The sequence below is a fragment of the Asterias amurensis genome, chromosome 8 (genome assembly GCF_032118995.1).
Source record: "Asterias amurensis chromosome 8, ASM3211899v1".
Lineage (NCBI taxonomy): Eukaryota > Metazoa > Echinodermata > Asteroidea > Forcipulatida > Asteriidae > Asterias > Asterias amurensis.
This window is the reverse complement of record NC_092655.1, coordinates 20,154,510-20,176,810: the sequence shown is the minus strand read 5'-3', so window position 1 is coordinate 20,176,810 and position 22,301 is coordinate 20,154,510. Positions and strand designations below refer to the sequence as shown.

The 22,301-nt window shown below is 39.8% G+C and overlaps 2 protein-coding genes and 5 non-coding genes across 7 annotated transcripts in view; 6 read left to right on the top strand and 1 right to left on the bottom strand.

Annotated features, from left to right (window-relative positions):
- LOC139940301 (U5 small nuclear ribonucleoprotein 200 kDa helicase-like) overlaps nt 1–14,970 on the top strand; it is a 48,458-nt gene extending 33,488 nt beyond the window's left edge. The window contains exons 31-41 of the mRNA XM_071936496.1: nt 519–758; nt 1,438–1,640; nt 2,173–2,246; nt 2,980–3,059; nt 3,664–3,811; nt 4,275–4,561; nt 6,643–6,786; nt 7,331–7,507; nt 8,720–8,880; nt 11,269–11,350; nt 12,520–14,970. Coding sequence (XP_071792597.1) covers nt 519–758; nt 1,438–1,640; nt 2,173–2,246; nt 2,980–3,059; nt 3,664–3,811; nt 4,275–4,561; nt 6,643–6,786; nt 7,331–7,507; nt 8,720–8,880; nt 11,269–11,350; nt 12,520–12,783 — 1,860 coding nt within the window. The 3' untranslated portion in view covers nt 12,784–14,970. The remainder of the gene's footprint in view (nt 1–518; nt 759–1,437; nt 1,641–2,172; nt 2,247–2,979; nt 3,060–3,663; nt 3,812–4,274; nt 4,562–6,642; nt 6,787–7,330; nt 7,508–8,719; nt 8,881–11,268; nt 11,351–12,519) is intronic.
- On the top strand, nt 288–423 carry LOC139941266 (small nucleolar RNA SNORA57). Its single transcript, XR_011786585.1, has one exon. It is a non-coding gene; the product is annotated as a small nucleolar RNA SNORA57 (small nucleolar RNA).
- LOC139941270 (small nucleolar RNA SNORA57) lies at nt 1,091–1,226 on the top strand. Its single transcript, XR_011786589.1, has one exon. It is a non-coding gene; the product is annotated as a small nucleolar RNA SNORA57 (small nucleolar RNA).
- LOC139941269 (small nucleolar RNA SNORA57) lies at nt 3,314–3,449 on the top strand. Its single transcript, XR_011786588.1, has one exon. It is a non-coding gene; the product is annotated as a small nucleolar RNA SNORA57 (small nucleolar RNA).
- LOC139941268 (small nucleolar RNA SNORA57) lies at nt 6,264–6,399 on the top strand. The gene has a single exon (XR_011786587.1). It is a non-coding gene; the product is annotated as a small nucleolar RNA SNORA57 (small nucleolar RNA).
- LOC139941265 (small nucleolar RNA SNORA57) lies at nt 8,130–8,265 on the top strand. The gene has a single exon (XR_011786583.1). It is a non-coding gene; the product is annotated as a small nucleolar RNA SNORA57 (small nucleolar RNA).
- LOC139940302 (WD repeat domain 54-like) lies at nt 14,533–22,277 on the bottom strand. Its single transcript, XM_071936497.1, has 8 exons — nt 21,986–22,277; nt 21,311–21,373; nt 21,072–21,138; nt 20,694–20,747; nt 20,071–20,278; nt 19,114–19,276; nt 18,164–18,232; nt 14,533–17,674 (listed from the first exon to the last, which is right to left on the bottom strand). Exons 1-8 carry the CDS (start codon nt 22,208–22,210, stop codon nt 17,543–17,545), a joined length of 981 nt encoding a protein of 326 aa, XP_071792598.1. The 5' UTR covers nt 22,211–22,277; the 3' UTR covers nt 14,533–17,542.
- Between the last annotated feature and the right edge of the window lie 24 nt (nt 22,278–22,301).

The following is a 22,301-nucleotide window of genomic DNA, read 5'->3' as shown; positions in this document are numbered from 1 at the left end:
TGAGGTGCTGTAGTTTTTGAGAAATTAGTAAAACAATTTTAAAAAATATTTTTTTGTCAATGAGATAACAAATGTTTTAGCATTAAGAAGGGATTTACGCAAGTCTCCAGAAATGTTAGATATTTTTTTCAAAAAACTTCTAATGAAGCTGAAACTTTGACATGTAAATTATCCTACAAACATCTTCATTCACAGTAAGTAAGAAGTCATGTCATGACCAAAAACACATTGGATTTATGAGTGATTCCCACCCTGTGTGTGTGGGTGTGCATCACTACCTATAGCCACCTCTATCTTGGCGTCTCTGTGTGTATCAGTACACAGTTTGTACGTATTATTGGAGGAAGATTAATCCATGCTGAAAAGCCTTCGGTGCCGGGGCCTATCATTGCCCCACTGCCATCCTCTAACAGCATTACAAGAACTGTTGAGAGTTAACTTGTTTACAAAACCAAGTTTACAATCCTGTCACTTTGCGAGATTTCTAATTTGACATTAACCATGACCTCTATCCGCAGGGTTTCAACATCACCCACACTGCCTCCCGCCTCATCGCCATGGTCAAACCGACCTACAACGCCATCCTGAAATACTCGCCCAACAAACCCGTCATCGTCTTTGTGCCATCGCGGAAGCAGACCAAGCTGACGGCCATCGATCTCCTGACATACGCGTCAGCCGAGGACACCGAGGACAGTCGCTTCTTACATGTAGCTAAGGAGGACCTCGCTGGCCACCTCAGCAAGGTCAACGATGAGGTCAGTATCTTAACCCTTCACCTTTGACCCGGGACTTGGACCCAATTTTATAGAGCTGATTAAGCACAAAAATAAGCTAAGCAAAACAAAAAAGGCTAACCAGAATACAGTTACCAGCCAACATACCATGTCACTTGTACAATTTGCTTAAGCAGCGCTATGAAAGTGGGCCCAATGGCAGAAAGTATTACTTAAGCATTTTCTGCTAAGCAAAAGTAAGCAGGACACCAGTCACAAGCTGTGCATGTTACATGGTATTTTGGCTGGTAACCCTATTCTAGTAAGACTAATTCTGTTGTGCTTGTGTGGGTGTTAATCACTGTCTTCACCACCCTCTATCTTGGCGTCTCTGTGTGTATCAGTACACAGTTTGTACGTATTATTGGAGGAAGATTAATCCATGCTGAAAAGCCTTCGGTGCCGGGGCCTATCATTGCCCCACTGCCATCCTCTAACAGTATTACAAGAAGTTGTTGAGAATAGCCACGTTATGTCACTTGAGACATTTTTAAACCACACGCCAACCCTGTTGACTCGTTGACTAGTAAGATATTCTTGAAGTCCATTTCCAGTAACACTCCCAGGCTTTCTTCTTTGTCCATGCGCAAAGTGCATGTAACTGATTTGCAAATCTTCTTGAAGTCCGTGTTTGACGTCGCCTTTCTTTGTCTGCCCACAGACGCTTTGTGAGATGCTGGAAAACGGCATTGCCTACCTCCACGAGGGTCTCTCGGACATGGAGAAGAAGGTCGTGGAGCAACTCTACACCTCAGGCGCCATCCAGATCGTCGTCGCTGCCAGGAACATGTGCTGGGGGATGACCTTCCCCGCCCACCTGGTGGTCGTCATGGATACGCAATACTACAATGGAAAGATACACGCGTAAGTGTCGTTCAGGGTGGGCCACAGTAACAAATGTTTTCCTTGAAAACTCAATTTACTTTGTTTGTGCTAGGGCAAGGGCATCAAGACATTTTGTCCTTGGTAAAGGGCACCTTCATGAGAAAATTTTCAATTTCTGTTGGAACATTTAAGGGGCACCAAAGCAATGACTAGGGGCAACAAAGGCAATTGCTCCATGAAGTATGAAGTATGTGGGCCAGATTTCACAAAGCAACAAAGTGTATCGCAAGACAAATTGTCAGTATTACCATAGTGATTTGTATTGTGACATCACACTTTACTTAATAGCAACTACGATTAATTTGCAATTATGATCAATCTTAACTCTTTGTGAAATGGGCCCATGTTTGTATTTGTATATTTCCCAGTCTATACACTGGATAATAGCACTTAAAGGGTGAAAGGGACCCGGCCAAATTGAACTTCAAGCCTCACTTTGTCTGTAGGTTGTTCTTTTGGGGAAAACTCAAGATGGCTGTGATGTAATTAACGTCTGTTTATTGATTTTTAGGTATGTAGATTACCCTGTGACTGATGTCCTACAGATGGTTGGACGAGCAAATAGACCTGACATTGAACATGAAGGTAATGAAAGTACCTCTTTAAGACACTGGACTCTATTGGTAATTGTCAAAGACCAGTCTTCTCACCTGGTGTATCTCAACATATGCATAAAATAACGAACCTGTGAAAATTTAAGCTCAAATGATCTTCAAAATTGTGAGATAATAATAGCAGAAAAAACACCCTTGTCACAGGAAGTTAAGTGCTTTCAACTTGATTTCGAGACCTCAAATTCTAAATCTGAGGTCTTAAAATCAAATTCAAGGAAAATTACTTCTTTCTCAAAAACTATATCACTTCAGAGGGAACCATTTCTCACAATGCTTTACACTATCAACAGCTCCCCATTACTCGTTACCACGTAATGTTTTGTGCTTATAATTATTTTGAGTAATTACCAATAGTGTCCACTGCCTTTAAATACCAATTGCTAGCAATACCCAATGCTAGCGTGGAAGGTATGGTACTCTGTGGCATTGTGTGGTTTTTATGTAAGTTAGCCTCATTATAGAATGACCTGTGGAAGTTACAATTGGGGCCGGACCACTGAAATTAAAATACTGAGAATACTTTGCTGTCCGGTTTAAGAGTTGGATGTAGGGTGTTAGACAGAGGGGTGAGGGACACTCAAGTTTTGAATTTCACCGTTTGGCTAAAATCATAGTCCTGTGTTCAGACAAGGGATTTATTTTCAGTTATACTGTTGTCACATTCATAATGGTTGATAATAGTTTTGTTGTTTGTGTTTTTGCAGTTGGCAAGTGCGTCATCCTGTGTCAAGGTTCAAAGAAAGACTTCTACAAGAAGTTTCTGTACGAGCCCCTTCCAGTCGAGGTGAGTGTTTCTCATGAGCTCATCTGCATTTATATCCATTGCAATATAAAGGCTGAGCTGAGTTTATCGGCGAAATTGTCACACAATAAAAGTCACCTGTGCAAGTGTCAGCTGAATACAGTGTCTACTTCCTGAGAACACAGCAAAAAAATTCATAGTGCATAGTGAATGAATTAGTGATCACCACCCTGTCTGTGTGGGTGTGTTTCGCTGTCTGTGTCACCGTGTCTGTGTTGGTGTGTATCACTGTCCACCCTCTATCTTGGCGTCTCTGTGTGTATCAGTACACAGTTTGTACGTATTATTGGAGGAAGATTAATCCATGCTGAAAAGCCTTCGGTGCCGGGGCTTATCATTGCTCCACTGCCATCCTCTAACAGCATTACACGAACTTGTTGAGAGATAACTAGGTAATAGGATTTTCATCAAGAATGTTGAACCCATCAAGTGGGTACCAATCACATCTCCAGCCGCAGCAATCGTAGAATTTGCCTTTAAAAAATTGATAAGAAAAAACCCGAAAACTTACACGGTGTAATTATGATGATAGTAGAAAACATCCCTTGACACTAAATGAAATTTTGAAATCGTTTTTTTTTTACAGTCTCATCTGGATCATTGTCTTCATGATCATTTCAACGCTGAGGTGGTTACCAAGACGATTGAAAACAAACAGGATGCAGTGGACTATCTGACCTGGACGTTCCTGTACAGGCGTAAGACGCAGAACCCTAACTACTACAACCTGCAAGGTAAAAGCATGATCCCCCCCCACACCCACCCACTGGTCGAGAGCCCAATTTCAAACAGCTGAGCTGCTCAAATTGAAAGTATTGCTTTACAAATTGTTGCTGAGCAAATATTTTTTGCTGGAAACAAGTCACAAATTGGACAGTACGCCTTTCTTATTGATATAGGTTTATCCGACAAAAATTAACTAGAGCGGGATTTCAACCAACGACCTCTCGATTAATGTACCGGCTAATTCTGCTCAACATCTGAATTAAATTTGGTCGAGTTGATTTTAGCATATGATGATTGAATGTTTCTCAGGGACGTAATCCTGATATCCTGATGAGAGAAACCACTGATGCTAATTGTCCCTTTGTAATTAAGTAAAGGGATACTGTGATTTCAATTGTTGAACTTCAGTTTGGTAGATCATCTTGTTATCATTTCAAATCCTTGTATTAATTTGTCCTCATCTCATCCCAGGAGTTACCCATCGTCATCTCTCCGATCATCTCTCGGAGTTGGTGGAGAACACCCTCCAGGATCTTCAGCAATCCAAGTGTGTCAGCATCGAGGACGAGATGGATATTTCCCCGCTTAATCTGGGCATGATCGCCGCTTACTATTACATCAACTACACCACCATCGAGCTGTTCAGCATGTCGCTCAACAACAAGACCAAGATTAAGGGATTGATTGAGATTATCTCCTCGGCCGCGGAGTACGAGCAGATCCCGATCAGACATCATGAGGACTCCGTCATGAAGCAGGTATAAAGCAGATTTTAGCAATCGTTGGAGATCAGGGCCCAATTTCATGGCTCTGCTTACCGCCGAATTCTACACTTACGATCACCGTTCTCCGCTTACGTGCAAGCGCCGAATTTCTGCGCTGGCTGTGTATAGCGTACAATGCCTATTAATGTGGAGTATGTCTGCGCACAAGCCAAAATTCCCCGCAAACTTGTGAAACAAAGCTTGATGCAAGCACAGAATTCCCTGCTTCCCCAAGTGTTGATTCTCTGCTGACAGTAAGCAGACCCATGAAATTTGGTCAAGGATGGAAATGTTGGACATTGAGCATGTTGATTGCATTTTTCAAAACTGTATTGTATGACTGGTGATTGTTGTTAAGAAATGCTATACTAAACATGGTTTGTTCAGTGACCCCAACCCTAGTCCTACCCAACCCTAGTCCTACCCAACCCTATCTGTATTGGTATCCCTACCATGTCGGTGTGGGTGTGTGTCACTGTCTATACCACCCTGCTATCTCATACCTGCCAACTGTCCCGATTTTCCCGGGACAGTCCCGGTTTCTGAGTTTCAAAGACGCCTGAAATCGGGACTGTCCCGGTTTCTCAGATTTCATGATTTTATTATTAAAAAGTAAGAAAATTGATGATGAACGGCTGAGAACAAGACTAGATGTATTTTAGACTTGCTGAGCGAACGTGCATTTCATCCCAAAGTAGCCGTGTGAGTGAACAAGTACGCACGTGTAGAGGGAGATTCGTGTGGAGGACTTGTATCAAGTTTATTAAATCATTTGTCAAGCATGGGGTGTGTGCGTGTGTGTGTGTGTATATCAATAAAAACAAATGTTGTAAACGACTGATGAAGAGTTTAGTTGTATCATAGACTTGTTGAAACATGCGCTCCCTCAAAAAGTGTCCGTTTAGTCCGTGCAACAACATTGTACGCGTAGAGAGATTCGTGGAGAGGACTTGTACCAAGTTTATTGTGTCAAGCCAATACATGCGGTGCGTGAGTGTGTGCGCGTGTGTACATACATAATACGTTATGCACATGTATTTGTTTCGTCGACGACGTCGTGATATACGAAGGGTGTTGCGGTCGCCATTTTGTTAAAACCGTAAGTTGATTTTCAAAATGAGTGGCAGTAAATCGAAGAGATCCTGTGTTTTTAACAATAATTGCGCCACAGATTTCTTGTGCATTAAAAGCTCAACAAAAAGTAGGCATCACGCTTTCTGTGGCATATGTAGAACCGATGTGAGTATTGCTCACGGTGGACGGGGCGATATAGTCGCCCACCTAACACTGCCTAACTAAAACAAGCAAAACAATCCACATACAAAGGTGGTGAAAAGCTGTGTTATCAAATAATAATGAACTAATGTATCGTTTTTATGGAGTAGTTCCACATTCAAAGTTAATTTACTTTATGTTATTGTTAATGTTTAGCCCCCAAATGACTCTGGAAGCTGTGTAGTTCTGTTAGCTTCCAGGGGGCACTGTCCCCTGCAATGCAGAGCCCCCTGGAAGAAAACACTCATTCACAGTACCCCGCCTTGGTGACCCCTGGACCCCGGCCAGGCTTGTCCCTATTTCTGGGTTTCGAATGTTGGCAGGTATGCTATCTTGGTGTCACTATGTATATTAGTCCACAGTAGATGGACGAGGGGTCGCTGCCCTGTCTGTGTGGGTGTGTATCACTGTCTATATCCACCCTCTATCTTGGCGTCTCTGTGTGTATCAGTACACAGTTTGTACGTATTATTGGAGGAAGATTAATCCATGCTGAAAAGCCTTCGGTGCCGGGGCCTATCACTGCCCCACTGCCATCCTCTAACAGCATTACAAAATCACATTTACACCCCTAACCCACACGCCAGCCCTGTTTCCTAAGTGCCTTGACACACGAAGCAACTTTAACAGGCAACTGACTGCAGTGCATGCTGCAGGACCACTTTGGTAGCACATGAGTATTTTTGAAAACAATGTCTTTTGATCGCCAAGAATAATATGTGAACAATCAAATGTGAATGCTGGAACTGGTTGTCTGTAAATTGCCTCATGATACTACGGTATTCTTTTCTGATTTCCAGCTTGCCAGCAGAGTGCCCAACAAGCTCGCTAATGCTCGCTTCAACGACCCTCACGTCAAGACCAACCTGCTGGTCCAGGCACATCTTGGTCGCATGCAGCTGTCAGCCGAGCTCCAGTCAGATACAGAAGAGATCCTCAGCAAGGTAAGTGCCAAAAATATCAAGTCTCAAAGTTTCTTCAGGGGTATCCTGATACTTATATATCTGTGAAATTGTTGTTACATGTACATTCCATCGCAAATCTGACAAACTGACAATTATGCCTACACATCTCTGTAGCTGCTGTATCTGCATCTGTTTGCTACTGTGCAAACTCCAACAGGCGGGATGGCAAAGCCATAATTTTGTTGCAATTTTGTGTTGGATTGACTCACAAAGTTGGGCACGTTCTAGGCACGAAGGAGCGTAGGCATCTGCCCACAATGCAGTGAACCAGATTTCTAACGATTGTAAAAATTTATATACATGTACTATACATGCTGTACAAACGTAACAGTAACAATATTCACAGTTGGTATGACCCTGATCTGGAATTGCAAAGGTCGTTGGTTCAACTCCCACCGTGTAATATGCCTGTGTTTTTTTTCCCACTGAACTCTGAAAAGTACTTAGTATTTAGTGCTAACACACATCGGTGCAATGGTAGAAAGAAAAAATAACAACAATATTATCCCTTTGTGTTTGACAGGCTCTGAGGTTGATCCAAGCCTGTGTTGACGTCCTCTCTAGTAACGGCTGGTTATCCCCAGCGTTGGCAGCGATGGAGTTAGCTCAGATGGTCACTCAATCCATGTGGAATAAAGACTCCTACTTAAAGCAACTTCCTCACTTCACATCGGATCTCATTAAGAACTGCACTGATAAGGTATTTACAGTTAGGCAGTGGGTTAATCAGGGCCCATTTTTTATAGAGCTGCTTGAGCACAAATAATAGCTACAGAGATGCAACTTTTCCGGTTTTGTCGGAATACCAACTTTGCTGATTTTTTTTTAAATTTTTTTTTTTTCACTACTTACGTTTTGAAAACTTTTTGTAGGGCTACTAAAACAAAATTGTTTGACCCATAAAATAAAAAAGTATACAGTTTCCGTATGTTCACCTCCCACAAAAGAAAAATCAGTCCAGGTTGAGTGGGGGGGGGGGTTGGTTAAGTATCCAAAATGTCACCACAATTTTTTTTTTTTTTCTGAACACCTGGTTGTATCTCTGTATGTAGCTCAGACTTGTATTCTCAAAATGTTTTATGTTCACTAATTGTGGGAGTAATATTCAAAGGTTTTGTTTTTATATACATTTTTATAGTTGAACTGGTTAGAAGCACTGTACATAGTTGTTGATAGTTTAAACTATTTTGAGGAAGGACTCTCTTTGAACTAATATGGTTTGGATAAATTTTTGACGGCCAAACATTTGAATCTGAGAAATGAACTGTTTCTGAGTAATTCCCACCCTGTGTGTGTGGGTGTGTATCACTGTCTATTTCCACCCTCTATCTTGGCGTCTCTGTGTGTATCAGTACACAGTTTGTACGTATTATTGGAGGAAGATTAATCCATGCTGAAAAGCCTTCGGTGCCGGGGCCTATCATTGCCCCACTGCCATCCTCTAACAGCATTACAATTACCTCACAGGTTAACCTCATCGGATAATAATATAGTCAATCTCAACTCAGTCTCACATGGTTTCAATACATAGTAGTTGCCAGAGGGGTGTCTTTTGGACAGCCTGTTGTAAATTTGGGACACCCTTGTTTTATCTGTAATTTACATGTAAATGTATTGTTCAAGACAATTCAGACGCCCTTGTTTTAAATAAGCAACAAATTTGGACACCCCTTAATATCTGGCTAAAACCTTGGTCCAGTATCATGGCTCCCCCTTGCATAATCAAAACGCTACATGTATGCTGAGGTCACGCGCACGTTTTTATGCTGGCCACAAAATTCTGCGCTTTCACTGTCCTGTTTTTGATACTCTATAAAGAACTGACCTTTTGTTTCCTGAACTCTGCTCATCAAGTTTTATTAATGTTTTGATAAAAAGATAATTTGTATGGAATTTTTTTTTTTTACTTCAGGGTGTTGAAAGCATATTTGACATCATGGAGATGGAAGATGAGGACCGTAACGCACTCCTTCAACTCGCCGACGCCCAGATGGCAGACGTGGCTCGGTTCTGCAATCGCTATCCCAACATTGAATTGACATATGAAGTACAGGATAAAGACAGTCTGGAGAGGTATGTTTTACATTTATTTATTTGTTTAAAGGCAGTGGACACTATTGGTAGTAACTCAAAATAATTATTAGCATAAAACCTCACTTGGTAACGAGTTATGGGGAGCTGTTGATAGTATAAAACACTGTGAGAAATAGCTCCCTCTGAAGTAATGTAGTGTTAGAGAAAGAAGTAGTTTTCTACAAATTTGATTTCGAGACCTCAGATTTAGAATTTTGAGGTCTCGAAATCAAGCATCTGAAAGCACACAACTTCGTGTGACAGGGGTGTTTTTTCTTTCATTATTATCTCGCAACTTCGACAACCGATTGAGCTCAAATTTTCACAGGTTTGTTATTTTTTTGTAATATGTTGAGACACACCAAGTGAGAAGACTGGTCTTTGACAATTACCAATAGTGTCCACTGTCTTTTATTTGTTTTAACAAACTGAGCTTGTATGTTGTAGTCCATTATTGTTTACGTTTTGGTGGCGTGTTGTGTTTTTTATCGATCATGTTTTCTATTATGTCGTTTTATTGGCTCTTCTCTTTTCTCTAACGCTAGAACTAGAATTTTAGTAATGTTTTTATAGTAGAATGAATTCTTGTATTGTTGTAAGCACCTTGATAATTTTTTGGATTGTTGTATTTTAATTCAACCATACTTAGTATTGTCCATGGTTGCAAAAAATATATGTAAATGTTCAATCTTGAAGATGCTATGTCAGATTTTTGGCCCCAATCATTAAAAAATTGATTTTTTTTTGAGTGAATGGTATTTCAAAGAGTATCACCCGCTCTAACGAAAAAAAGTTTAACTTTTACTTTTAATGGTCAGGAACCATGACAAAAATTTAAAGCGTTTCTTATAAAACACATAAGAATTGGTTACGTGATATATTGTCGGGATCCTGACAAAAACTAATTTTGAGCACTTTATTTCACTGCTACTAATAATTGGCGGACTTTTTCAAGCAATGGCTCAAATGAAAGCTTGTAACTTTCTCGACCCCCATCAAAATAACTATTGAATTTTAAATCAAAATTTTTGGGTCAAATCTGCCAAAAATCTGACATAGCATCTTTAATCTATAATCCGATCAATCCCAAATCTCCCTAATCCATAGTATGATTTGGTTGATTTGGTGTTTTTTTTTCAATGATTCATCTATTTTTAGCATTGAGCCAGTGCCCAGTTTCCCAAACTAACTTACCAAATTTCTTGTGGGGCACCAGTTGCAACAATGTAAACTTTATGGAATTTTGGCCGGGTACCAGTTTCTGTTAAGCAAGATTTGATTGTGCTTTGCTAATGTTTGTGCTAACAGGCTTCATGAAATTGGGCCCTGATCTGCACATACATTTTGTCTCCCTATAGGACAGATCATGAGTAACCTAGGTTTACAGTGTTAAAAGCAGTGGACACTATTGGTAATTGTCAAAGACTAGCCTTCACAGTTGGTGTGTCTCAACATATGCATACAATAACAAACCTGTGAAAATTTGAGCTCAATCGGTCATCGAAGTTGCAAGATAATATTGTAAGAAAAAAACACCCTTGTCACACGAAGTTGTGTGCGTTTAGATGGTTGATTTTGAGACCTCAAGTTCTAAATCTGAGGTCTCGAAATCAAATTCTTGGAAAATTACTTCTTTCTCGAAAACTATGGCACTGGGTTATTTTACATGTGCTACACAACACATTGGACCAGCGGCTTAACGTCTCATCCGAAGGACAAAGCAATGGTTAAGAGTCTTGCTTAAGGACACAAGTGTCACGGCTGGGGATTCGAACCCACACTCTGCTGATCAGAAACACCAGAGTTTGAATTCGGTGCTTGTTTACCAGCAGTGACACTTGTGTCCTTAAGCAAGACACTTTACCATTGCTTCGTCCTTGGGATGGGACGTAAAGCCGTTGCTCCCATAGGTCTTGTAACACATGTAAAAGAACCTAGTGCACTTATCGAAAAGAGAAGGGGTGCACCCCGGTGTTCCTGGCTGTGGCTGCTGTATGCGCCGTAGCACCTTGTAAACCCTTATCAGGTGCTAAATAGTTGGGTCTCAGAATTCATCACTGCAATAACCTACCTTTCTGAAAGTTTGGGTGCACAAAATAAGACTTCAACAAAAATCAGTGTTGCAACTGGTGCTCCACTCAATGAAATTTACCAAGCATTATTTCTGCTAATGATGACGTCAGGTGAATTCAAGTCTTCCAGAATCGAGCCAATAAATTCAGGACCAAACAAGTCCAGCTGTCTTGTGGTTTTGTTAAAATGTTGACTTTCAGTCTGATAAATCCCTTTCAATTCTCAAAAATTTGCGCTGTGGAATTAGGTGGATAGATTTTTGATACAATTATGTAACAATGGAATGTTTTTGTTTGTTTGTTTGTTTGTATATAGTGGCTCTCCCGTTGTGGTCAACGTAATTCTGGAAAGAGAAGATGAAGTAACTGGACCGGTCGTAGCTCCGTTCTTCCCCCAGGTAAGTTCAGCACAATCATGATATTCCTCCTACTTTAGTCTCATTTTCTTGTTTTCTCTCAAAAAAGGATTATTAAATATCGGTGTTGACTTTCATCAGTTCTGTAAAGCCCGGTTCATACTTAATGCAAATGCAAAGCGAATTTGATGTGAATTTGACGTCACAACTATCCTTTCGCAGCGATATTCGCAAGTGAGTTGACCAGAGCTGAACTGCTGCTAAATTCGTTGTGAATTTTGTGACGTCAACATTCTCTTCTCATTCGCATTCGCAGGAATCGGGCTTAACAATAGAATAATGATGTTTTTCTTTCTGGTAAGACCACAAAGGCAAGAGGATCGAAAGACACCTTCGTTTTCAGCTGACAGTTTCGCTGGTTGAAGTCCAGATTGTGCTAAGCCACTGAAGCTTGGTAGTTGATAAATTTTTACCAGAAATGTTTTCCGATCTTCTGACTTTGTGGTCTTGCCAGAAAAAACCCCATCAATAAAGGCATGAAAAGTATATTTCAATTACACAGCTGTTAGCTCTCCCTGATTCTGCGGAAAGTTCCCTGAAAATAAACTAATCTTTCCATGTTTTGATGAACAAATTTGAAAAATTTCCCTGACTGCAAGATGCAAATGTCTGGTTCTTCATTCTGTACAGGAGTTTTTTTTCTGTTCATTTTAACAATTGAGCCTGTTTGAAAGTATCTGATATTTCTTGAAATGTTTGTCTTTATTTAACTGATTTGAGTGGCATTTTAAAAACAAATACTGGTTATCATTGATACTTATCCATGATTGTTGTTTTGTTTACGTTTATTGAATGTGCAGTTTTTCCATTACATTAAATTTAAATGTATGTTTTTGCCAAATGCATTGTATTACAATTGTTTGTGTGTTTAAGTTTTAATCCAAATCATGATCATTTGTATGAAAAAATTGCTTTTAAATTTGTTTATGTGTATTTTAGATGTGGTTTTTTAATGTGAAATTTGTTAAAAAAAGAAGTTGATTAGGTTGGTTTTTACTTTGTGTATAGTATAATATTTCAACAGTTTCGGTGCTGTTGAACACCTCCATTTTATTAGTATAAACCTTGGGCTGGGTAGTTCAGTTGGTAGAGTCTCGATCCTCACAACTCTTCTCTGTTCAAACTAATAATATTTTGTTGCGCCTCTGTAGAAACGAGAAGAAGGTTGGTGGGTGGTCATCGGCGACACCAAGACCAACAGTCTGATCTCCATCAAGCGTTTGACCCTCCAGCACAAGGCCAAGGTCAAGCTGGACTTTGTGGCTCCGTCCCCTGGCGTTCACAACTACACCATCTACTACATGAGCGACGCCTACATGGGATGCGATCAAGAGTACAAGTTCAGCATCGAGATCAGAGAAGCAAGAGACTCTAGCAGCGAAGACAGTGATGAGGACAGCTCGGATGAGGAATAGGCGCTGAACGTATAGTTTTGTGGTGTCCTGCGAGGGCGCTGTTGTCAAGCGAGAGTGCTGTTGTCTTGCGCTTATAGGATGCATCCAAAACTACCAGAAGTTCTGGCGATGAGGACAGCAACGAAGAGAGTTCAGTTGACAAGGCGTTGCGCATATGTTTAAGTGGTGTCCTGTGAGGGCGCTTTTGTCATGGGCATACAGGATGCATGAAAGTATTGGATAAACCGGAAGTTCTTCTATTGAATACGTTGATGAGCCCTGTAGATGCTGCGGGTATTTTTGTTGAGACATAAGGGCGCTGTTTTAGAAACACGCACATTGCCCTGCAGTCAAGACCATGAATATAAATTGCAGTGTTTTTTTGTGACCAATAGTTGTTTATCTTGGAATGACCTTTGTAAATAGAATGAATTTGAAACGGTGGTGTAAATAGACTTTCCCCAAGTCCTTCTTCTGTGTGGTTATAACACCCTGTCCTTAAAATAGAAAGGCAGCAACAATCTTGTAATTTTAATGGTCGGAGGCATAAAGCAAGTCTCTTGTTGCACTATCAGGGTGGTGAAGTTGGAAAAGCAAGATGTAAAAATTCAATGTGCCTAGTTTAGTTTACTATGAAAAAAACATTGCAGTGGAAGTCTGCTAATCAGTCTTGGCGACAAGTTTTATCAGGGTTCTTTGTAGTAAAGGGCACAGACTATAATAAAAGCTTGCAAAATGAGCTCATGACATTCCTGGGATTGTGAAGTTCTGTAAATAGTATTAAAGCGTCATCCTTTTTATTGGGAAGATTTTTCATAGTTGCATGGTAAATAAAGATAAATAAAGAGTCCATCTTGGGAAGGTGTGTTGGTTTCAGAAAGAGGCCAAGTTTTTGTTGATTTCATTGGAGATGTAACAATGCTAAAAGTGGCAGCAGACGGTTTCATAGTATAGCTAATGCTTGAAATCTGACTTGAAAATTTGTTCTTGGGTTGAAAAAGAGGAAAATGCCCAGCACAATTTAGTGTACAGTGTTTTTTAGTTGTCACTGGCACTAAACATGGGATGAAATTCGATTAATATTTGCAATTAATAAGAACGATAACGTTTAATAAATAGTGTACTGAAGGAATCATTTCACAGAAGACTTTCTTTTTATCATGACATTTATTGTAAACAATTATGGAATGCATTCCTACAACACTTTCAGTTAAAGGCAGTGGACACTATTGGTAATTACTCAAAATAATTATTAGCATAAAACCTTTCTTGATTACGAGTAATGGGGAGAGGGTGTTGGTATAAAACATTGTGAGAAACGGCTCCCTCTGAAGTGGAGTAGTTTTCGAGAAAGAAGTAATTTTCCACCTCAAGTTTAGAATTTGAGGTCTCGAAATCAAGCATCTGAAAGCACACAACTTCGTGTGACAACGGTATTTTTTCTTTTATTATTATCTCGCAAATTTGACGACCGATTGAGCTCAAATTTTCACAGGTTTTTTAATTTTATGCATATGTTGAGATACACCAACTGTGAAGACTAGTCGTCGACAATTACCAACAGTGTCCAGTGTCTTTAACAAAACAAAAAGAAAGAAACTAATTCCGAGAAGGATTGGAATAGCCGCCTTGAGAAAAGATAAGTACAGTAGTAGGACTTAAAGTCCTCAGATGCAAGATAACAGTGTTTTTCTTTTGGTTTTTATTTAAGCGAATAATGGTCGGATCTGATTGAAGAATATAAGGCGTTGTAAAATTTGTATCTATATCTTTTGATGGTCAATTAAGTTGGCACATTTTTTAGTACAGTATTTTCATGCCATGGGATGAAGAAGGGGGGGGGGGGTAATTTGAGGAGGCTTGCCTGCCCAGGGGTTGATTTCACAAAGATAAGCCTGATAACTTTAGGACTAGTCCTATTTACTTAGAACTAGTCCTAGGACTCTTTAGGAGTTATTAAAAACTGAAGGCTAGATAGGACGAGTAACTCATAACTCGTCCTAACTTGAGTACGACTAGTCTTAACTCTTTGTGAAATCCACCCCAGGATACTAGATCATAAGATCACTTTTGTCAAATTTTAAGTTCTTAAAGTAGCATCCTCTTTATATTGACCCTTGTTCACCTTTGAAAAGACATTTCAGTTTTAGTAATATCAACTTACTTGGACGGAGTTTATTGAACTAATTGCACATCTCTTTTTTTTTACACAAAAAAGTGAATAAACTTTTTTTAAAGGATTCAACTTCATCACAAATTTAAACTTTTAAGCAAGGTCAGGGTGAATGCTTCAGTAAAATAAGGATTAATTTCTTGTAATATTTTTGTTTCCATTAAAAAAGAAACCTTAAATGACATCATGTTTTGCTTGTTGATCTGTTCTCATTTTGTTTCTACTACAACATTTAAAGTCACTCTTTATACACTACAATGTTTCCAACTTAATTTACACAATAGAGTCAAACAAGTACTGTCACAAATACAATAATATTTACAATATAAATATAGCTTTGAAAACTTGTGAATACATTCACAGAATAACATTAACTTTCAAACAACTAGAAAGCCTGCATTGAGGTTATTTTTTTTTTACTCCTACATCGATTTGTCCAGGAAAAAATCGGAAAGTACCGAGTATAGACGATATGATATTTGACGTCACTCGAAAACCATAACATGATTTGCGCGCATACCGCCGGGCAAAACCTTTGTGTTTTGGCAGCCAGCTAGAAAGTGTATGCAATCTTACCATGACTACGCGTCTTTTTGCGCGCTGAAACATGACGCATACAGTGGGCGGTTTGAATGTAAACATAGGTCACATTGTCTATACACAGGGATAAGAAATTTTAGACTTATTTGAAATAAGTTTTTTTAAAGTTCTGGCAAACAAAATTTTGTTATCTCCAAATAAATAAAGTTTGGTTGGCGTTGTGGTATCTTTCTTCACCTTCCACCCCTAGGGCCATGGTATAAATCCTGCCACGGCACCAAGTGGATTGGGTCTCTACTCTCTACATAACTGCGTGGGTGGTTTTCCCGTTGAATAATTCTCTGGGGTTTTGCCTCCCACATCTAAAACTGAAACTTCCTTCATCGTCTTCTCTACATTGGGGGTTCTTGGCTAGTACAGTGATCAAGTTTGTTTTTCTGAGAGCCCTTGGCTTCACAGCCAGAACAAATAAAATGAAAGTTGTGCTCTTAGATGTACTGAGGATACTGTTCTCAGAAGCTCCTTGAAAACTATAACTCTAGGGGTTTACTAAAGGTTAAATTGCTATCATTTCAATGTACATCATGTGTGTACCTCCTATAGAGTTATATATAAGAACTAGAGGGCGCACTGGTGATGCTGCTTGAACAAACGCGACATGACCGCATGGAGACACAGGCGCCATTCTGTACGCGCGTTTGGATATGAAGTACACGTTGGAGTTTGTGTTTATTGAATGCTAGGCAACGCTGTTTTGTCAACTTACAAAATGGCTGCACAAACACACGTTGTGCGATGCTGTTTTGTCAACTTAAAAAATGGCCGCATGCATGCATGACAGGCCGTGTATATAGGCCAATGCACCCGATAGTTCTTATATATAATTCTAATTCATAAGATATGCAGCACCGACTTTTACCCCTTCATACAGTACTTATCACACATCGGTGTAAGGCTAAACAAAAAGAATGAAATAGCAATAGTAAAACACTTTTTGCCATGATGGAATTATTAGAATTATATTCAAGTTTGCTGGCCTTTCACAAAATATATAATTTTAAAATTTGACACTGATACTTCCAAACTTGGAAATGTGGTGAATCTACGTTACAATTACCTTCCTTAATGACAAAATATCTTTAATTTTTAGTGAAAATGTTCCGTTTCAAAGGAAACCGTTCTAGCTCTGTGGATAGAAAATATTGAAGGCACTGCCAGAAAATAGTTTGAATTTACTTTTCTTTTACTACGAAGCTATTCCGTGTGGTCTCTGTTCCAGTCACTTTGTGGCTACACAGCGTTCGCGAGGTTAACCACCACCAGTTTGAATGGGCCACAGAAACACTAATCATAATGCTAGGCTAAATAACATAAACAGAGGGCTTTAAAGGCATCGGACACTATTGGTAATTACTCAAAATAAGTGTTAGCATAAAATTTACTTGGTAACAAACAATAGAGCGCTGTTGATATTATAACATCGTGAAGTAACGTAGTTTTTGAGAAATTGTAATTAATTTTGTCACTCGAATACTAAAAGACTTCTGACCTGAAGCGTTCTTAAGCATCTGAAAGCACACAAGTTTGTGCAGCTTTAAGGATGTTTTTATTTTTTTGACATTCTTTTGCAACTTCAATGACCAACTGAGTCAAAATGTTCTTATTTTATGCATATGTTGAGTTACACCAAGTGAGAATACTGCCCTCAATTTCACCAAACTCTTCCTAACTTAGGATTAATCTTAAGACTAAGAACGAGTGAAGTTCTGTATAGTACACATTAAACCCATCCTAAGTCAGGACGGGTTACTCGTCCTAACTCGAGATAGAATTAATCCTAGAGTTCGTGTAATCGGCTGCAGGTCTTTGACAATTACCAAATGTGTCCACTGCCTTCAAAGTCACTACACTGCGGTGGAATACATTAGCACAAGAAAAACATAGCACTTGACAATCCTGTTTGAGTTTGAATTGAATAACACATTAAAAAAAAAACTTTCCCACAACCTGAAAGAACTGGTCAATAGCTTACATGGTCCCGCGAACATCTTTCCATGGTCCCTATCACTACTTTTGGTTATAACACACAACTTCATTCAGGTCGTAGCCCGAGAGAATGAAATTTCGTCCGCTCTTGTTTGTAAACTGCGCTCCCGTCAGCTGAGTATCAGACACGGTCTCAGCAAACATCAACTGAATCTATGAAAAACGAAAATGTTCAAAAAATTAAGCACATTTTTGACAGGAAGGTTTAAGAACACAAATTCTCAAATATGCATCCCTGTGGAGACGTCTTTGTTCTTTCTATTGTCCCAGTAAAAGATTTTTCCATAGACTTTGTACTCAAGATTCCGTGTGGAGCACCCCGGTCTTTAGAATTTCCCAATGGAGTCCTTTTATTTTCTCTTTTTGTGTTGTCCTTGGTCTTCAGAAGGCACTGGATATTAGCACAGAATAATTATTGTCTATGGGATTTGAGGCATTGCATGACAAGGCATCAACATAATTTGTGGGTTTGCGGTAACATCATGTGTGACAGGACATGATATGACGTCACAAGACTCGTCACAGGACAGTTCACAGGTGTTGAGCATAAGTCAACTGTTGCGAATAATTCGTTGCATTTTTGTGATGCCATTCGCATTCGAAGGAAGTATGAACCAGACTTATGATTATTAGTGAATTTACCTGTGTGACGTCGCCATCTTTTGCAATTGACCACACCCTAACAAATGTATCTTCTGATGTCGACAACAGCTATACATGACAAGAAGAAAAACAAGCGAATTGAAAGTAAGGTGCTCACTTTAGTTTTCCACATGATATCATGTTGCAGGCTGGCATTATAATAATAATAATAATTTGGGGGCTAATCATCCTTACTCGCAGCTAAGAGCTGAATTGCGAAGGATGCGGCTACAATGTGATCGAGAAGCAGGCATGCAAGGGCACCTTTGGCTGTCAGCCACATCAACCCATTATGACCACAGAGCACGGCCAAGATCGAAAGTGTTTGATTTTTCCCGAGGGAGGAAAACCGGATGTTCTGGAAAACCCTTGTGGCACAGCAGAGAACCAACGCACAACTCAACTCACATATGGCCCTGGCCGGGAATCGAACAGGTGTCACCTTGGTGAGAGGCGACGCTTTACGCACCGTGCCACTATGCATTGTGCATCTATCATTCAAGGAAATATTGAATTGTCAGATTGATTGGTGTGTCGTGGCTGGGCGATGTTTCTGATTGGCAGAGAGTCGGATGGAATGGGATGTATTGCAATCATAGAGATACTTAGAATTACATTCAACATAATAAAACAAGATTCCTTTACCAGAACAAGGAAATATTAAATTAATTTTAAGAAACTTTCTGCAGAATCAGAGAGTTGGCAGCTCTTTTACACTTATCGCAAAGAGAAAGGTTCACCCAGGTGTTTCTGGCAATGGTTGCCGAGTGCGCCGCAAACCCTTATACATGTATGATGCAACATAAATAAGTCTAAGAATTAAAAACACTTTAAAATTTGTCCTTAAAAAAAAAAAAAAATCAGGGCTATGAGAAGCCTGTTGATAAAGCACTCAATAAACATATTAATTTTATCATTAATACGAAAGAAGGGTTACTAAAATCACTTACCAGTCCAGCAGTAGGTGCTATGTCAATAGAGTGAATCCACTTAGCGTGAGCGCATATCTCAGAGACTAACACTCCTTTCATGGCATCAAAGACTCTGATGTGTCCGCTACCATAACCACCGATCACCAAGCCATCAAATAAACAGACTGATGAACATGATACTCTGAGAAGGAAATGGAATACAAATTTCATTTCATTTCATTTGATTGATCAATTAATTCTGGTTGTGAAGCCAGGACTCTCAGAAAGTGAACTTGAAGTGAAACCAATGGAGAGAAGATAATGAAGGAAGTTTTAATTTTAGATGTGGGAGGGAAAGCCGAGAGAATTACTCCAGGGAAAACCCAAGCAGTTGGGCAGGGACTGCAAACCCAATCCACATAGTGCCCCCGGTGGGATTTGAACCTGGGTTTCAGAGGTGAAAAGCTAGGAAAGTTTGTCGTGTGCTTGGAAGACTGCCATAACAGAGAACGGTAGAAGGCAATTATTGTGCTTAATTGTGTTTCAAGACAACTTAGTGTGAAAGTTTGATCCGTTTTCTAACATTCGTTAGTTATCATATGAAAGTTAAGTTCTACATGGGAATGGGAAAACATCTCTTTGGGGTAACTCTAGCAACAAGAATATAACAGTCAGGCTATACTTTGATGTCAGGAGCCAATTTATTGCTAACGGCCTTTTGTTACTGGGAAAAAAGTACATTGTGAGCCTGTAAGAAAGGCAAAGCTCCTTACGCCCTCCTGGGTATAGAGCCTTACGCCCTCCTGGGTATAAAGCCTTACGCCCTTCTGGGCATAGAGCCTTACGCCCTTCTGGGCGTAGAGCCTTCTGCCCTTCTGGGTATAGAGCCTTACGCCCTCCTGGGTATAGAGCCTTACGCCCTTCTGGGCACAGAGCCTTACGCCTTCTCCCAGGCACACCACGAGTTGCTCTGAAGAAACTTATAGACTGATTTACCCTCCACCGTTGATCCGACAAACCCGATTGATTTTTTGTCCGGCCTGCCAGACCATGATGCATCCAGAGTCGTCGGCTGAAGCCATGATTGACCCGTCACCGGCTATGGCACTGATAGGATAAGAATGACTGCTAAGGCTCTCCGAAAACATCACGTTGGTCCCTCTCGAGGGGATACTGAAGATAAGAATTTGGCCCGAGGATGTACCTGCGGAAGAGAATTCCAAGAATTTCACATCAAGAGTGGTAGATTCGAGAATTATTTAGGGGAAATGTTCCCTAAGAACTTGAGGCAGGTGCTCAAGAGCGCCACACCCCACCATTAGTGTCTGAATAGTCTTGGTTCAAAGACACTACAATTGTGTAGCCTTGAACGCACGTAGTCACAAAAAACTATCCACTATCGCCCCATGAACCCATCGCCACCAGAGGGCACTATCATTCCTGTAACTGCTATCAGAGGAGTGTTTTAGTGGGAACTTTACAGAATCTGCTCAGGATGTTACTGTAAAAGAGGCTGAAGGAATTATATTACACCCTCTGGTGGTGACAAGATTTTTTTGACGCGCAACTGCATGCTGCAGGGTCTCGAAACCAAGACTAGTGTCTGTAGACAAGCTTACCGACAGCGATGTAGTTTTCATGCAATGCCGCAATTCCTCTTGCAAATGCCATGCCTGTTGGAATAAGAAGAAAAAATGTTTAAACCAGGATGAAATATTTGTTAGGCCAGTGTTACAATTAAAACTTAAATGCAGTTATTGTTAAACCCAGTTCATACTTCCTGATAATGCACTGTGAAACAAATTTTGACGTCACAAAATCGCGTCGTACAATTCGGAAGAGCCTATTTCTTAGGGAAATATTTGCAGCAAAAACAGAGAGCTGTGACGTCAAATTTGCTTTGCACAAAAGCATTCAAAGGAAGTATGAACCGGTCTTGTGTCGTCAAGAAATGGTTTAGTCTTGTTTTTAAGCGTGATTCAGAGATTTTATCTTACCTGAGCTTGGGTCAATGTGACTTATTGCATGCCAGAACACCAGAGCTGAACCATCTGGCTCAAACATCTGCAAAGAGACCAACATGGATATTTTGATCATTTACAAAAAAGCTCTGTAATACACAGATTTCCAAAATTATTAAATTCTGTCGGGAAGATTTAATTCTAAAGGCAGTATTTTCCCCACCGACGTAGCCGACAGATGAGGAGTTAAGAAAATACTGGGATTGTCTTCATACCTGAATTCCTCTTTGGTAGCAAAGAACGAGCAATGTCCGATTTGGTAGCTGACAAAACTTGGCCTGAGAGGGAAAAATTCAAACAAATAATAATTGAACAATAAAATTGTCATTACATTACAAATTATACTCTCCCGGACCGTCCAATACATTCTAAACTTAATTTGTGAGCCACTTTGATTCCTTTTTTTTCTCGAGAAGAACACAAAAAAAAGGTAAAGATCTACAGTTGATTGAATGATAAACATCAAATAAAGAATGACTTTTATTAAAACTAAAAATATAACACGCCCACAAAAAAGGGGCCACATATTAATTTTATTTTTGTGGGAATTTTCAAACATAACTAGCTAACCAATATACATTTGCAAATGACAAGTGAAAATCATGTCAAAATAAAAATCCAGAACAAAACTAGCATTTGATTGGAAAAACCATTATTTGGTTGCTATGGTTACTAGCATCCGTAAAATGGCAGACAGCGAGATTGTGTCAGAAAATGTTAAAATATTTTTCCCGAAATGTTTGACATTGCCATTGTTTTTGAACTATATTAATAACATCCAGCTGCTAAAAAAACACAATAAGCCAACATAAATCATTCTTAATTTATTGTGATTCTGCAATTATAACTCGAAATGAAAATTGAACAAGAGAAAATCAGTAAATTTTCACCTGTAGAATGACGGTGCTTTGCGGGGTTGGTGACGGGTCTTTACAGGCGACTTGCTTGTGGCTGACATTCGATGTGTCGCTGGCACAACTCGCCATACAAACTACCGATTTGTGGACCACCGCGTAGGTCGTCATATTCTTCTCAGGACTCGATAAGACCGTCAGGTTGTTGTAGAGCAGGGAAGCACTCCCCTTCATGTGCACTGGCTTCGATTTCTGAAACATTTTGATGTGAAAAAAAATAATCTGCAGCCGTGTGTGGAAAAAAATATTTCGGCAAGACCGGTCTGCAAAAATTTCTTCGTTGACTATTGAG

Coding starts and splice junctions, on each gene's coding strand:
- LOC139940302 (XM_071936497.1), bottom strand. CDS start 22,210: ATGTTTCAGAAATCGAAGCCAGTGCACATGAAGGGGAGTGCTTCCCTG. Junction 21,374..21,985: donor AAAGCACCGTCATTCTACAG/GTGAAAATTTAC, acceptor TTTCCCTCTCAG/GCCAAGTTTTGTCAGCTACC. Junction 17,675..18,163: donor AAGATGGCGACGTCACACAG/GTAAATTCACTA, acceptor CGTTTTTCATAG/ATTCAGTTGATGTTTGCTGA.